At 34.5% G+C, this 15,064-nt stretch overlaps 2 protein-coding genes across 2 annotated transcripts; one reads left to right on the plus strand and one right to left on the minus strand.

Moving 5' to 3' along the window:
* Positions 1–3,783: 3,783 nt before the first annotated feature.
* Positions 3,784–6,000, plus strand: LOC122290360 (expansin-like B1). The gene is made up of 5 exons (XM_043098002.1): positions 3,784–4,399; positions 4,510–4,616; positions 4,757–4,938; positions 5,083–5,215; positions 5,629–6,000. The coding sequence occupies exons 1-5, from the start codon at positions 4,198–4,200 to the stop codon at positions 5,827–5,829; spliced, it is 825 nt and encodes a 274-aa protein (XP_042953936.1). The 5' UTR covers positions 3,784–4,197; the 3' UTR covers positions 5,830–6,000.
* A 678-nt stretch (positions 6,001–6,678) lies between these two features.
* On the minus strand, positions 6,679–9,061 carry LOC122290359 (pentatricopeptide repeat-containing protein At3g29230-like). The gene has a single exon (XM_043098000.1). The coding sequence runs from the start codon at positions 8,972–8,974 to the stop codon at positions 7,055–7,057; it is 1,920 nt and encodes a 639-aa protein (XP_042953934.1). The 5' UTR covers positions 8,975–9,061; the 3' UTR covers positions 6,679–7,054.
* Between the last annotated feature and the right edge of the window lie 6,003 nt (positions 9,062–15,064).

A 15,064-nucleotide genomic window follows, 5' to 3' on the forward strand; every position in this document is an offset into this window, starting at 1 on the left:
TTTCACCCTCCCCCCTCGATTCCCTTCCCCTCGCCTTCACTGAATCACTTTTCTCCCTCAGTGCCGTTTCCTCTCATCTGAGTCATCTCAACCTTCGCCGAAGCCTTCTTCCCTTCTTCCCTCCCCTCTCCCTGCGCCGAATCGATTCTCTCTCTCACTCTTCAGAAATCAGAACCGGGAACCCTGAATCACTTCGCATTTGAACCGTACGCAACAGGCCGACGTCCCGAGTTCCCACTCCCCACTTCCAGTCGGCCAGTCCCATACCCAGTTCCCAACTTCCCAAATCGGCAAACCAAGTCATCGCACGGTGCCAAGTCCGACGCCAGTGCCATCGCAGACCTGGGTCATCAGTCATCGCACGGTGCCATCGCAGCCAGCCAAGTCCGACGCCATCAACGCCATCGCCCAACTCCGACTCCGTTCCGACAAGTCGGAGACGGAGTCGAAGCGGAGTCTAACACCTTTGGAGGCGGAGTCGGAGGCCGGATTCGGCCTCCGATAAAATCAGAGTCGGAGTCGGATGGCTCCAATACCGACTCCGATTCGTCGGTGCTCAGCCCTAAGGTTGGCTAGCAGAAGGCATGCATCAGGCGCGCATTAGCATTGGGCTTGACCTTCGACAAAACTTTTCGACTCGGCAGAAGTTTGGCTGGGCTCGCTTGACATGGGTAGGCGTCATGATCAGTCAACTGAAAAGTGAAAAGAGTAATTAATATAAACTAGTGCATGCATCTACCCTGTTTTCCAGTATCATATTTGTAGTTTTGGGCCGTGCACGGTGCATGCATGCTCAAGTTGAAAAAGAAAAAATCTAGTTATAAATATAACTATATATTAATATGTGTATTAATTTAATAATATTGATTAAAAATTAAATTTTATAAAAAATAAAGTTAATTTAAATTTTGAATATAAAGAAATCAGTATTAATATGCAGATTAGTATGTAACTTTACTTGTACGTAGTAAAATTTGATAGAAAAACTGCAAGAGAACAGTACTAAGAGGCTGCTCATGCTAGCTATTGCATGCAAATCTTGTACCTTTGGGATCAGGTAAGCGAACATTACAAGAATATGATTTGAACCCTGAAATTTAAGAATGTGCCTGATCCTATGTATCTTGCATGCATTTGGACCACATATAATATTGTGTATATATATACATACATATGTATATATATATCTTGCATGACAGCTAGCACATGCATGATCATGACACTGTGCAAACACAATCATGATAGTTGCAACATGTAAGTCATAGTGACTTCCACCAAACAAACCCTAGAAGAAATAACCAGCTGGTTCTTCTCATCAAGTTCTCAACAACTTCCTTGTCCCTTCCTCCCCTGCACTAAAAAAAATCTTCACATTCCACCAAATTAAAAAGGTTAGGTTAGGTTGGTTTATAAAAGAAAGACCCCCTTGATTTTTTTTTTTAATCTTTTAGAAATTAAAAAAATCCATTGGTATATAGGCTTCCTAGTCCCTTTTTTTTTTAATCTTTGTTTTTTTTTTAAAGATATTTTATTTCCACTAAAAGTGTTGTTTGGTTTAAAAAAAATTGATATCTCAGCCTCAAAAAATAATACAGGATAAAGTAATCCAAAATGGAGGGAACTCTATAGTCATGAGTTTCATAATTTCATTTTCATGTAGCTAGCTATGGCTCTGCTATATATCAATTCGTGGCTGCGCATGCCTTGCATTAGATTTTCATGAAACCTATACGTCTTGGTTCTCATAAAAAAGCTCGAGCACTAAGATATTGTATCGATATTGTCCACGAAAGCAACTTCAAGAATCAATCCTTCTTTTTGGGTAAGGCCAAAAGATATTCCTTCCATCCTTTAGTTTAGTTTCCTATATTTCATTAAGGGAAATAATTTGTTCAATTCTAAAGTGGGTAAGTTATGTGCATTCTCTTTTTAAAAAAATTACCAAATTTAAAATTTATAAAAAAAAAAAGAAATGTTAGATACAATTATGGAATATGCAAGCGTCACATATTACTATTGAAAAAGTGAATAAATATAAGATTCACTTGAAAAAAATTAACTTTTTTATCAATAGATTTCACTTTTTAAGATAAAAAAATACGCGACGTTTATACATTCTATGTCTGTATCTATTTTTTTTTAACGATAAATCCAATTTTTTTTAAAATTAAGGATACCAAATTTGTAACCCCTTTGTCTATCATTCCTCTTTCCCTAAAGCAAAAAAGCTAGGCCAGTGCAGAGATAAACATGGTGTCATTGGTATGGGGGTCCAAACTCCAAAATGGTTTCCATGTCATGGCTGATGTGGTTCAATGGACTTTCTTTATTATGGTCAGTCGGCATTCTGTATCCGATGGCGTGCCTGTCAACAAAACTGCAGTCAACCTCAGCTAAAATTCCTCACCATGTTGCTCTGAAACCAAGAGGGTACAAATCTTGAATGTACAAGTGCAATGTATAAATTTTTTCATGGTCATGCAATGTATAAATTTTAATAATGAGAAAGGATATTTTTAGTTTTGAGTGTATAAGTATTGTGTAATTATTTTAAAAAAATTAAATAAATATGGAATTTATATGAAAAAAATTAATTTTTTAATATTAGATTCAATTCTTTTTTAAAACGACTGCACAATATTTACACATTTCATAACTGTATGTAACGTTATTATTTAATAATATGAATACAAAGTTTAAATCTTGAATATTGAAGCTGAAAAATATATTTACCCTTTATTAAAAGACTTCAAAGATGATCAGTATTCAGTTCAATAAATATTACCTTAACTTTGAGTTTAATAATGATTATATATAATAGAGCTCGAATAGATAAATATTTCATTGTTTAAAAAGACGTTTCTGTTTATTAATTTAGAATTGAAAAATAAAATAAAATAAAACAACACCAACATAGGAAGAGATTATTCTAAGAAAAATGATGCATACACATAATTTTATAAAGTGAAATAATACTTGCGATTGCGTTGCGCAATGATTGTGCAAGCGCCTTTGCATAATGCAATTATTTAAAAAAAAATGAATAAATACGATATCTACATAAAAAAAAAATTAACTTTTTAATAGTAGATCTCACTATTTTTTAAAATAATTGCACGACGCTTGTACACTCTACGACTGTATGAAACATTACTCGATAACATAAGTTTTTATTGCACTACTAATAAAGAGAATGTGCATGTATTTTCTTGGCGCCGTCCACAAGGAGATCAAGGCTGATCTCTAATGGGAACATCAAGAGATGCCTAAGATACAGGTTCTCTAGTGCTAAACCACCCAACCGACCCTGCCTCCTGATTTCTTCTCAAGAAAAACCATCCTTATTTTCCATTCAAAATACTCAGACTCTAATTTCAACGCCTTTGATCTTCACCTTGCTAGCTAGTCAAGGCCAATCTATCGATCGCGCATGTCACGGTCGAATAGCTAGTATTTACAAGTTGTCTCAGAGATTCCAAAGTTTTCCACCTTACACACAAACTTCACGATACGTTTCTCATGATGTGAACAATATTGATAACCACGGCTGCTTGCAGAATTTATGATCATCACCCTAGCTGCATGCAGAGTATTGATTTGTTCATCGCTTTGTGCGTGCGCGTGCGTTTAGTTGATGTTGTAGTATGTGGCTCATATCTAGTAGAACATGTATATAGAAAAAGCAGGCTGATCGGGAGGAGCGTAGGAATTTTCTAATACCTCTGTATGGTTAGGGCTAGTGTAAATACACATTATGAAACTACTTTTTTATAGTGAAAATTTAGCCGCCACTTGCTTTGGTGGATGTAAGCATACTGCCGAACTACGTTAAATCTGTATTTTTCTTGCTTTCTCTTACCTTGATTTTCCGTACTATGTTTTCACAACAGTCGAGTAAAATGTTTCACACTCCAATACTACTTAGAAAAGGGTTTCTTCTAGGGAAGGAAGTAAGAGTTCAAACTAATTAATATTGGAAGGTCAGAAAGCGGTTTTCTGCATTATTCAAAGAAATATGCCATACCAAGTCTAAGAAAGGTAGCTTAGAAACAAGCCATAGAATTTCTAATGATCTCTCACCAAATCCCACTAAATTAAGTCGTACTTTTAAGAAGAAGGTCAAAGTTGGTAGGATTTACCAAGCTATGGAATATTGGACTTCTGTTGATTATAAATACTGCAAACCTTTCTCTCTTTATGCACTACCACCTTTTGTCTTCTTTGCTTTTATTCCTTTTGTTCTTTTCTCCCGCCATGGCTCTCTCTCTACGATATCCTCTGTCCCTTTTTGCAACTTTGCTTCTTGTGCATACTCTGGCAGAAGCTCAAACAAGCAGCGACCCCTTCATTCATTCTCGAGCAGCTTATTATCCTAATTCTGACAAACAAGGAACAGATAGTAAGACAATTTACTACAAGAAACAGAAAAGACATGCGTTGGGATATATGTTGTGGTACATAATAACTAAAACTTCAATGTTCTTATCCATCCTTTTGATTGAACTGCAGGTGGCGCATGTGGGTTTGGTTCCTTTGGAGCTACAATCAATGGTGGGGATGTGTCGGCTGCATCTGACCTCTACAGAAATGGCGTTGGCTGTGGGGCTTGCTACCAGGTATATAGGTTTTGAATATGGAAACATGATACGACAGATTTTTGCTATGTTTTTTCAGCACAGCCATGCATGGATAATGTATTAATTGCTCACTAATTTATTTCTGATGTTTCCCAAAATAATTTTGATCACTTCACTAGGTGAGGTGCACCAACGCAGCATACTGCTCAGACAATGGAGTAACGGTGGTTATAACGGACCAGGGTTCAAGTGATCGGACTGACTTTGTTCTGAGCAGACGAGCCTTCGGTCGGATGGCTCAGACCACTGATGCAGCTGCTTCTCTGCTTGCTCTTGGTGTGGTGGATATTGAGTACAGACGGTACGATAATACTTAGTTTTGGAATTTGTTTCGATGGATAATCCCCGGTTCTGCTATTCCTTTATTTAGCAACATGTATGCATGTTCTTTTGCTTTTTTCATGCAGACTGACTCTGGAAATTCTCTCTCTGTGTCTCAAAACAGTGTCTCATGCAGCTACCCGAACAAAAACATAACAATAAAGATAGATGAGAACAGCAACTACCCTCATTATTTGGGTTTTGTGCTATGGTATCAGCAAGGCAAGAAGGATATCACTGCTGTGCAGCTCTGTGAGGTACATGATGCAGTTCCTTATAATTTATTTAATATATATTAATTTCCCCTTTCGCTTTAATAAATCCCTTCATTCAAACCAGTTAACTTCATGACATGACTGCTCGATCTCTTCAAACAATAATCATGTCAATGATGTCATCAACTAAATAAGGATGATGTTAATAGGAAAGACTGCTATATATATAGCTACTTAAAATGGGAAAAAAAGGGTTACAATATTCAAGTATATATGTCATGCATCCACCTATGGCCAAAAGGAGATGTGAGAAAGGAAAAAATATATATATAAATGTTGACACGTGTCAGCATGAGTAGCTAGCAAGCATCATGTGTATCTTTATTAATATCGATCAATTAAATCTGGGTAGATTGATAGCTCACAATCCGACAATTATAATGATGTCCATGCAGACTAAGAATATGGTGTGCAAGCTACTGGATCGTAGTCATGGAGCAGTATGGACGACAACCTCGCCTCCAAGTGGGGCATTGTCACTGCGAATGTTGTTCACCGACGAGGATGGAGATGATGAGTCTTGGGTCGTTCCAATTAATAGCATACCTCAAGACTGGAAAGCTGGAGAAACATACGACACCGGAGTCCAAACTTAATTATCTAATTATTTTATATGGAATATTAATTCTATTTATATATTTCTATATGTTTTACAATAATATGAAATAATAAGTTCTCTCCGAACCATTTTTTTCAGATAATTAAGAAAATTTCTTGAATGTAATCAATCATTAATTATTAATGTTGATTAATGAAATTCTATGTCACTTGACCTCTGATTAAAGCCGTCAGTACTTTAGACTGCAGTTTTCTAAATGTCTGCTTAGCTGTGAATTAACAGGGTCAACAACAGACCAAAAACACCAGATCATGTTTTTATTATTATTTATTAATAATGATAACAGTAACATAACTCTTGTAATTTTATTTAAAAAAAAAAATTAGTTGCTTTTATAAAATATGCTATACTAATAATAGATAGTGATGGAGAATGAAAAAATTTAAAATAGAAATTTTTATAAGATTGAGACGAAGATAAGTGCCACCCATGTTTGCATCTGTGGTGCTTGGGCAGGCATATAATGTGAGTCAAACACGAAGGGAGATTCAGAAACAAAGATCAACATGATCATGTATTACTATTATATATAGGGTGTTTTTTATTTATAGAATTTGAAATTTTAATTTCTCTATAAATCAAATAATGCCATGTCAGTGGTGTAAAAGGTATGCACTCCTCCACTGAATAGAATTTTCCTAAGTTCTTTGATGCTAATATTTCTAACGAAGAAAAAAGGACTAAAATTAGTGAGACAGAAAACTACATCCTTTATGATAAACGCTCCAATCTTTTTGACCCAAGGAGTTCCAAAAATAATGGTAGATCAAAGTGGAACATCCTCGGCTGAATTAGATAATAGAAATCTGTAACTGAGTCGATAAAATTACCAACTTCTATATCTTCATTCTTATTGCCATAATTAAACGAAAAATATACAATAGTGATGCAGTTATTATGGATCCAAAAAGTAAAAACGAAGCTGAAAAATGGAGTACACACCTCTTTAGATTTGCATCACAATTTCCTTATCGCCAATGATATGCATGCAACAGGACAATCCAATTACTTAACCATGTCCTATATAAAGCAATAGTTTCTGTATAGACCTACTCATCTGTCCATTGATTTCCCAAGATACTCTTTTCCTTTCAGAGTCTTAATTTTTTGAAGCTGTACATAGTTTCTTTGCGGATAGTTTCGGCACATTAGGACGTGTCCACTTGAATAAATGGTGTCTTGTCTTCATTTAGCTCCCAATGTCACATCATATTAGAATCTGTACAAGACAGTTTCACATGAGCTCCCATTTCACTCAACATTGAGTACAACATGTTTCTCCTATGGACTGAACCTTGTTCTGCAAAAGATTCAAATTTAAACTCGTGAAGGTGAACCTGGCTAGAACCAAATTCTTTTTGTAATCCATTTTCCTTCATCATCTTTCTCACATGCTCGACGTCACCCCATCTCCCTTCTGCAGCGTATATATTTGATAACAACACATAGGGCCCAAGATCCCCAGGTTCCAACTCAATTAACCTTTTTGCCACAATCTCTCCAAGCTCTGAATTAGAATGTGTACTACAAGCAGACAGTAGAGCTCCCCTTAAGACAGGTCCTGACTCCATTGGCAAGTTACTTATAAGCTCCTCTGAATCTTTCATCAAACCAGCCCGAGCAAGGAGATCAACCATACAACCATAGTGCTCCACCTTTGGTTCAATTTTGTAAACTCGACTCATTAGATCAAAGCACCACCAACCCTCAAAAACCATTCCTGCATGGGTACATGCTGATAAGACACAGATGAATGTAGCATCATTTGGCGTTGGCCCACTTTTCTGCATATGCATGAACATTTCTAAAGCTTTTTCTGCATTCCCATTCATACCATATCCCATGATCATAGAATTCCATGACACAACAGTTCTGTTGGGCATCTCGTCAAAAACATCCCTAGCCAAGCCCACAGCCCCGCATTTTGCATACGTTGTCAGAAGAGCTGTTGAAAGTAACACATCAGATTTAATCCTATTAAGTTTTAAATAAGAATGAACCCAACTGCCTCGATCAAGCCTTCCCAAGTTTGCACACGCAGTCAGGACACTCATAAGAGTAGCCTCATTTGGTCTAACATCTCCTCCATCAATCATCCTATCAAACAATGTTAAACATTCACCGTAATGCTTATACCGCACATAAAGAGCCAACATGGTATTCCAAGAAACCACATTTCGCAAAGGCATCTGATAAAAAAACTCCCGAGCCACCAAAACATTTCCAATCCTTGCATACCCATCAATCATACAATTCCACGATACAACATCTCTGTAAGTCATTCTCTCAAACAACCCTTTTGCCGCCTCCATATCCCCAGTGCCCACATAACCAGTAATCATAGAATTCCAACTAAAAATATCTCTCTCATACATCTCGTCAAAAAGTTCACGTGCAACACCAACCTCTCCATTCTTCACATACCCATCTATCATCGTATTCCAACTCACCAAATCTAATTCAGGCCCCGTATCAAACATCATCCGAGCGTCCCCTATCCTTCCACAAACTGAGTACATACGAATCAATGAGTTCCGCACAAATAAATCAAATTCAATCCCGAGTTTCACCACCTGGGCATGAGTCTTTTTCCCTTCTATCACCGACCCAATTTCCACACACACCTTCAGCAAAAGCGGAAAAGTATAATGATTCGGCATGATCCACTTCCCAACCATCCTCTCATGGTAAAACCTTAAAGCACCAAATGGGTCATTGATATTTACGTAGCTTCTCATGATAGTATTGCAAATAAAAGCATCGGGTTCCTCGAGGCAATCGAATACGTAAACAGCATGTGGAAACATAACCGAAGCCGAGCAAAGCTTCTTTACGACTCGGCTAGCCGCCAGAGAGTGCTGAAAGAGACCAGAGACAACAAGCTGGGTGTGGACATGCTTGAACTGCCTAATGTTAGTGCATGATTCCAAGGCGTGCAAGATGGGATGGCTTAGCTTCAAGATGGGGAGGCCTTGATTGTCTGTCTCAATAGGATCGTCTTGGCCATCGAGCCAGAGCCTTGGTGGGGTTCTTGGGAAGTTTTTCTTGGATTTGAGCAACTTGTCAATGGAGAGTGAGGATAGGCGGCCTCTAACTTTGGAGGGTTCGAACCCAACGGCCATATTTCCAACTTGTAATTTGGCGGCTTGGTTATTGGTTTCTTAAGGCAAGTGTTTAGACGACCAAGTCCTGGGATTTTCCTTTTTAAGCAGACGACTGCAATAGCCATGCACTTAAATATTAAACAAAAACAATCTATGATATTTTATAATAAAAATAATTTTATTATATGATAAATTATATAAATCACACCAATTTATGATATTAGTTTTATGTAATTTATTTGTGACTAAAATATATTTTTTAAAATATATATATATATATATATATTCACACAAACTTTTTTGTTAAAAGAAATCACATTCCAAGCAGAGGTGACAATATATAACACAATACGTTAATCCAACACTAACACGATACGATATTAATGGGTGTAGGTTTAGTGTTAATGAATTCAGGTCAAAACGGATTGACCTATTAAGATACAATTGTTTAACGGTTTGATAACGGGTCAACCTGTTATAACTTATTTTGACCAGTTAAGAAAGTTAAAATTATAATTAAACTCTTATGCCTAAAAATAAAATTGTTGGAATTTTAATTTCGATTTTTATTTTTTGAATTGTAATTTTAAACTTGTAATTAGTTTTATATTTTTTTTTTATAGATATTGTAATTTTAACATTTATATCAAATTATGCTAAACTTAATCGAGTCAAACGAGTTAATTTCAGATTTGTTTAACACATTTATATAAACGGTTTGAAACGGGTCAGATCGGGTCGAGTTATGTTAACCTATCTCATAGTATTTATTAACAGGTCGTGTTGTATCAACCCATTATGTTAATAGGTCATGTTAGGATTTAAGATTTTGACACTATAAGCTTAACAGGTCATGTTCAGGTTAACCTATATAGTATAATATACATGTATTGACACATATAACATGAATACGATCTGTTAACACGATTTGATACTCCTACAATACTTTATCCTCAACTTGTCAGTTTTATATTTTGTGCTCCAAATAATTAAATTTAGAGAAATATTTTAGCTATAAGAGGCTTATATCAAAATAGATTCATAAACTGACATAATTTAATGCGATAGGTTAGAGTAAAATTTCTTTTATTGTAAAATAAATCTAACAAGTCGTATGAAATTATATCAATTTGTGGATTTATTTTTATTTTTATTATATTCTTTTATTACTAAAATTGATAAATTTCATACTCCATTTAATCTAAGATTGATGAGAAATAAGTGTCGCGGCGGTTAGATCTTAATATATGAACAAATTGAGACATTTTCATTTTTTATGTGTAATGTGTCAGTTTTTATATAGTGGAGTGCAAAATGTATTTATATTTTTAGTATATTTCTACATAAATATATATATATATATATATATATATATCAAGATATAAAGAAATTTAGAGGTTTTTTTTTTTTTTTAATTTTTTTAAGAAAGGCTTTCATATATATATATATTGCATCAAGGATTACAAGAAATCTTATCAACCCAAATAGCATGGGCGATAGACTCAGGTACAGAATCCCCCACACAATCAAATCATCTGCATTTCAAGCCATTATAGCTAACTTATGTGCAATACGGTAACCTAATCGATTAAACCTTATGACTTATTTATACTTATAAGTTAGATCTTAATATATGAGGAAAGTGAAACTTTTTCATTAATTGTTGGAATATAATGTGTCAATTTTTACAGTAGGAAAGAAGTTACCGATTGTTAGTTAGTTAGTTATTAAGTACCAAATTATTTGTCGTGATTACTTTAAGAGAACTATTACATACACAAAAATATTACACAAAAGTAAATTTACAAATTGATATAGTTTAATCTCATCTATTTTATAATAAAAATAAGTATACAATCTAACGTATCACATCAAGTAATGTCAGTTTATGAGTTTACTTTTGTCAGAATATTGATATGTCAATATGTGTTATCCACATTTCCATAACGTTCATCGATTCATAACTAAATTATTAAAATACCTTTGCATCTGGCTGGTTTACTCTGGGTATACTATTTTAGGAAACCAAAGAGGATCAGCTGTAGCATATTCTATTAATGGCTTTTCAAATAACCAATTATTAATTTTTTTAGGCCATGTTTGGCTACTTAAATGAGATGAGATGATCATATAAAAAATTTTCACATATCATTCAAATATAAAACAATTCAATTTCAAATTTTTAATTTTTTTATCTAATCATTAAAAACTTTCCAAACTTCCAAATAAAACACAACTTTTTCAAATTTTAAAATAAAAATTATATTCAAATAATATTTTAACTTTATAATATTTTTATTTAATTTTTTCTCTCTCATTTTTCAAACTCAATATAATATCTTAACTCAAATTATTTCACTACTATTTACAAAATTCTCATCTCATCTCACATCTAATGCCACATTATATTGACAATTTAAAAAAAAAAACAGTTCATATATTGCACAATTTTATGTTTTGGGATATGTCAATTCCTGAGTTTGATTTGCACTCACAATAAGTACATGTTCGAGCATCATTCTACAACTCCTTATTGCTCTTTTTCAAAGTTGATTTGATTGTACAATTCATTATAGTTATGCATCTAATTAGCTAGTTGGTGAGGCAATAACTTACTAAGGCAAGACTAGTATGCCCATCGGTCTAAACAATTATCCATGTACTAGTAGAAGATTTAGCAGCTATTGCTTCCTCTTGCTTCGTTACGGCTCATTGATTGATACCTCTAATCTCTAGGGACTATAATGTGTGGTTGGTAAACAAGAATAAGATAAGAGGATCCCATGGAAAATGAGGTCAGAAACTCAGCTCAAATTCGCTTATTTCTAACTCGTGAACTTAGCCGATCCAAAGCTAAATGATAGCACTCAATTTTTCTGACTCGACAATTTGATTTTATGCTTTATTATTTATCCCATGGGAGCACCTTGTTCGGGAGTGAACAATTTCGCTTTGTTAAATTTCGAGCAATATTGCTCTTCAAAGGGGTTGTCTTTATTGCTTGTTCCGAGATTTGAGATCACCTTGCTCGTGCGAGAGCTAAATTCCTCACATCTAGCAAGGTGGGTAATATCACTAAAGGGTGAGCAAAAAATGCTTGCAACTCGAAGTGCCAACAAAAGTCTTCAACTTCGTGCCAACAAAAGTTCTCAAACCTAACAAAACAAAAATGTTCAAGCCTACTAGGGCGAGAAGCAACAACTTAAACATCAAGGAGAGTAGGAGGGAGCTCCTACAAAAATTATTTTAAATTTGAAAAAAATAAAATAAAACAACTGATACTTTCAAAACACACGAAGCAACTGCTTGAACACATAGGCGACCAAATAATGCTTGGACTTGGAGCGATAAAAGAATGCTTGCACAGAAAAATGATAAGAGGAAGAAAAATGCAGCTCGGGAGGAAAAAGAGCCTAGGAAGAAAAAAAGATAGAATAAAAAAAATGAAGGTAGGATGAAACAATGACGGGAGCACAAACAAATGATGCTAAGATGCAAAAATGAAGTGAGGACGGAAAAAATAAGGCAGAGTGGAGGAATGAACTTTAGGCAAAAATATGTAGATTGGTGAAAAATAAAGGTAGGACAGAAAATGAAATTTTGGAGGAAAAAATGAAAGTAGGACACGAAAATGAACCTTGGGTAGAAAAGTGATGCAAGGATAGAAAATAAAAATTAAGACGGAAACATGAAGCTTAGAAGAGAAAAATGATGGTAGGACGAAAAAATTAGTAAGTGCTGAAAATTGATGAGAGCACTTCGCTTGACTCCCGAGCATGTGATCTGACCCCTAATCAAATTGTTTTGATTATATGAGATCTCGACACCCAAGCATACAATCAGCTCATGAGGGAGCTCGGCTCCTGAGCATGTGATATGAACTCAGAAAATTGATTAGATCAAGTGGGAGCATGTTCCTGAGAATGTTTTTGAGCATTGCTCGAACTCGATATGAGCAACATACTCGAACACCGAGCACTTTGCTCGGATGTAACAACTTGCACTCGGACGGAATGATATTGGATCCCCGTTCAAGTTGTTCGGATTACGTGGGAAGTCATTTCCTGTGGAGTGAGCAAAGAGATCTCAAACCCCGAGACAAGTAACAACTTCAGGCATTTTGCTTGAGGAATGTACTCTGTTCGGATGTGAGATCCTAATCCAATTGGTTAGATTACATGGGAGTTTGGCCCTCGAGCATGTAAAATGTACGATATTTGAACAAATCTCTGGCAGAAATTCCATAAAAAAAAAATCTCAATCTCAAATCCATCAAGCTGATGACAAGAATATCCACCAGAAATCTTCATCTTCAACCAATGGCAACGACAATGTTATGGGTCCTTAGTGCGAAAGTGAAGATATTTCTAGTTATTTCCATTGTAAGTAGCGTCACGGTCAGATTCGGTCACATCGACGTAGTTGTGCATTTCTATTGTGGCTCACGCCATAGTCATCGAATAAATATAGCTTTGCAATTTCTCCAAATAAGAGAGAGAACAGAAGAATGAAGAACAAGAAGATGGTAGATGGAGAGTGGGGAGTTCGAGAGAAGATGAAGATGAATTGTTCTGGAGATTCCTGCTTGTCATCGACTAATTTGATTTGGATCGAAGCTATTTTGTCTAATTTAATTTGTTGCATGAGTGTTTTAGTCAATTTGGATGTATAGTACGGGCATTTTAACCCAACCTTGAATTATAGCAGGGCACTCTGGTCAGATCGGTAGTTATAATGGAGATATTTCAATCCATGATCGGATCTGTATGGTAGTCATTTGGGTCAAATAATCACATGAATAACTACGGGCAGGGTAACCTTTATCTAGATAGATAGGTAGAGATAATATATATAATATATATAAATGTTAATTTGCTCCATAGTTTTATCCTCTCATTTTGACTCTCGTATATTTTAATTTTTTTTATTTAATTGTAAATGAAGTAACTATTAATACATTTTTAAAAATATTTAAAAATATTGAAAGAAAATATAAAAATTAAAATGTAGATATGCTTACAACTCGACGATCCATATCACAAGTGCTGCCCGCATGTTGCGAGGACCCTTCTTCTTACCTGCACCCCACCTTGCACCATGTTAGAGATGAATTTTTAGCCCTGCCCTCGGGAGTCAAAAAGCCATTCGCCCCGCCCCCTGCCTAGGCCAATCCATTAGGTCTAAAAAAGTATTTTTTTAGACCTAAATTATAATATAATTTAAATTATAAATTAAAATGTATAAGTATATAAATATAAAAAGAATTTAAACTCATTAAATTTATATTTTAGATTGCCTTGGCCTCCTAAGCCAACCTTTATATAAGAGGCTAAGGCAATACAATAACAATAGTCATATTTAAGTAATTTGAGACTTAGCAATCCAATAACTTGAATATAATTTTAAGTTTTTAAGAAATTGTATATATATATATATATAAACAAATATTTTTTATATATGTGGAGTGGAGTGGTGGGTGGGGTGGAGCAGAGTTCCGCTGATGAATCCCACCCCCCGCCCTTGTTGGGCATTCTCTTTGCGGGGCAAAGCAGACAAGGGTGGGGTAGCGGGGTACGGCCCTATTGACCACCCCTAATCCATATATATAACTAATAAGTTTTTTGCTTTTTATTTAGATTGTGTTTGATTGTTGAACTAAAATTAAATTTATCCCCAATTAATTATTGATAAGATCTACTACTTTTTTAACTTTTTATAAAAAAACTTGAAACTCATCTCAAAGTACTTCATATATTTTTAATTTAAAATGTTAAACTCATCTCAACTTAAAAAAGTTAAAACCATTTTAATATAATCCTAAAAATACTAATGTTTATAATTCAATTCATCTTAATATCTAAATATACCTTATTTATTTTCACAAACATTTTCGATTAATCATATTATTTTATCTAATCGTTATAATTTTATTAAATTTTCGTATAACATAAAATAAATAAGTCAATTTTTTTAAATATTAAAATAAAAATAATATTAAAAAAATATAATTTAATAATATTTTATTTAACTTTCAACTCTCATCTATTTTTTTTTTTTAAAACAAACTAAAATTAAAACAAACTAAAATTCTTGCTATAAAAGAAGTTA

Source organism: Carya illinoinensis, chromosome 12 (assembly GCF_018687715.1).
Source record: "Carya illinoinensis cultivar Pawnee chromosome 12, C.illinoinensisPawnee_v1, whole genome shotgun sequence".
Lineage (NCBI taxonomy): Eukaryota > Viridiplantae > Streptophyta > Magnoliopsida > Fagales > Juglandaceae > Carya > Carya illinoinensis.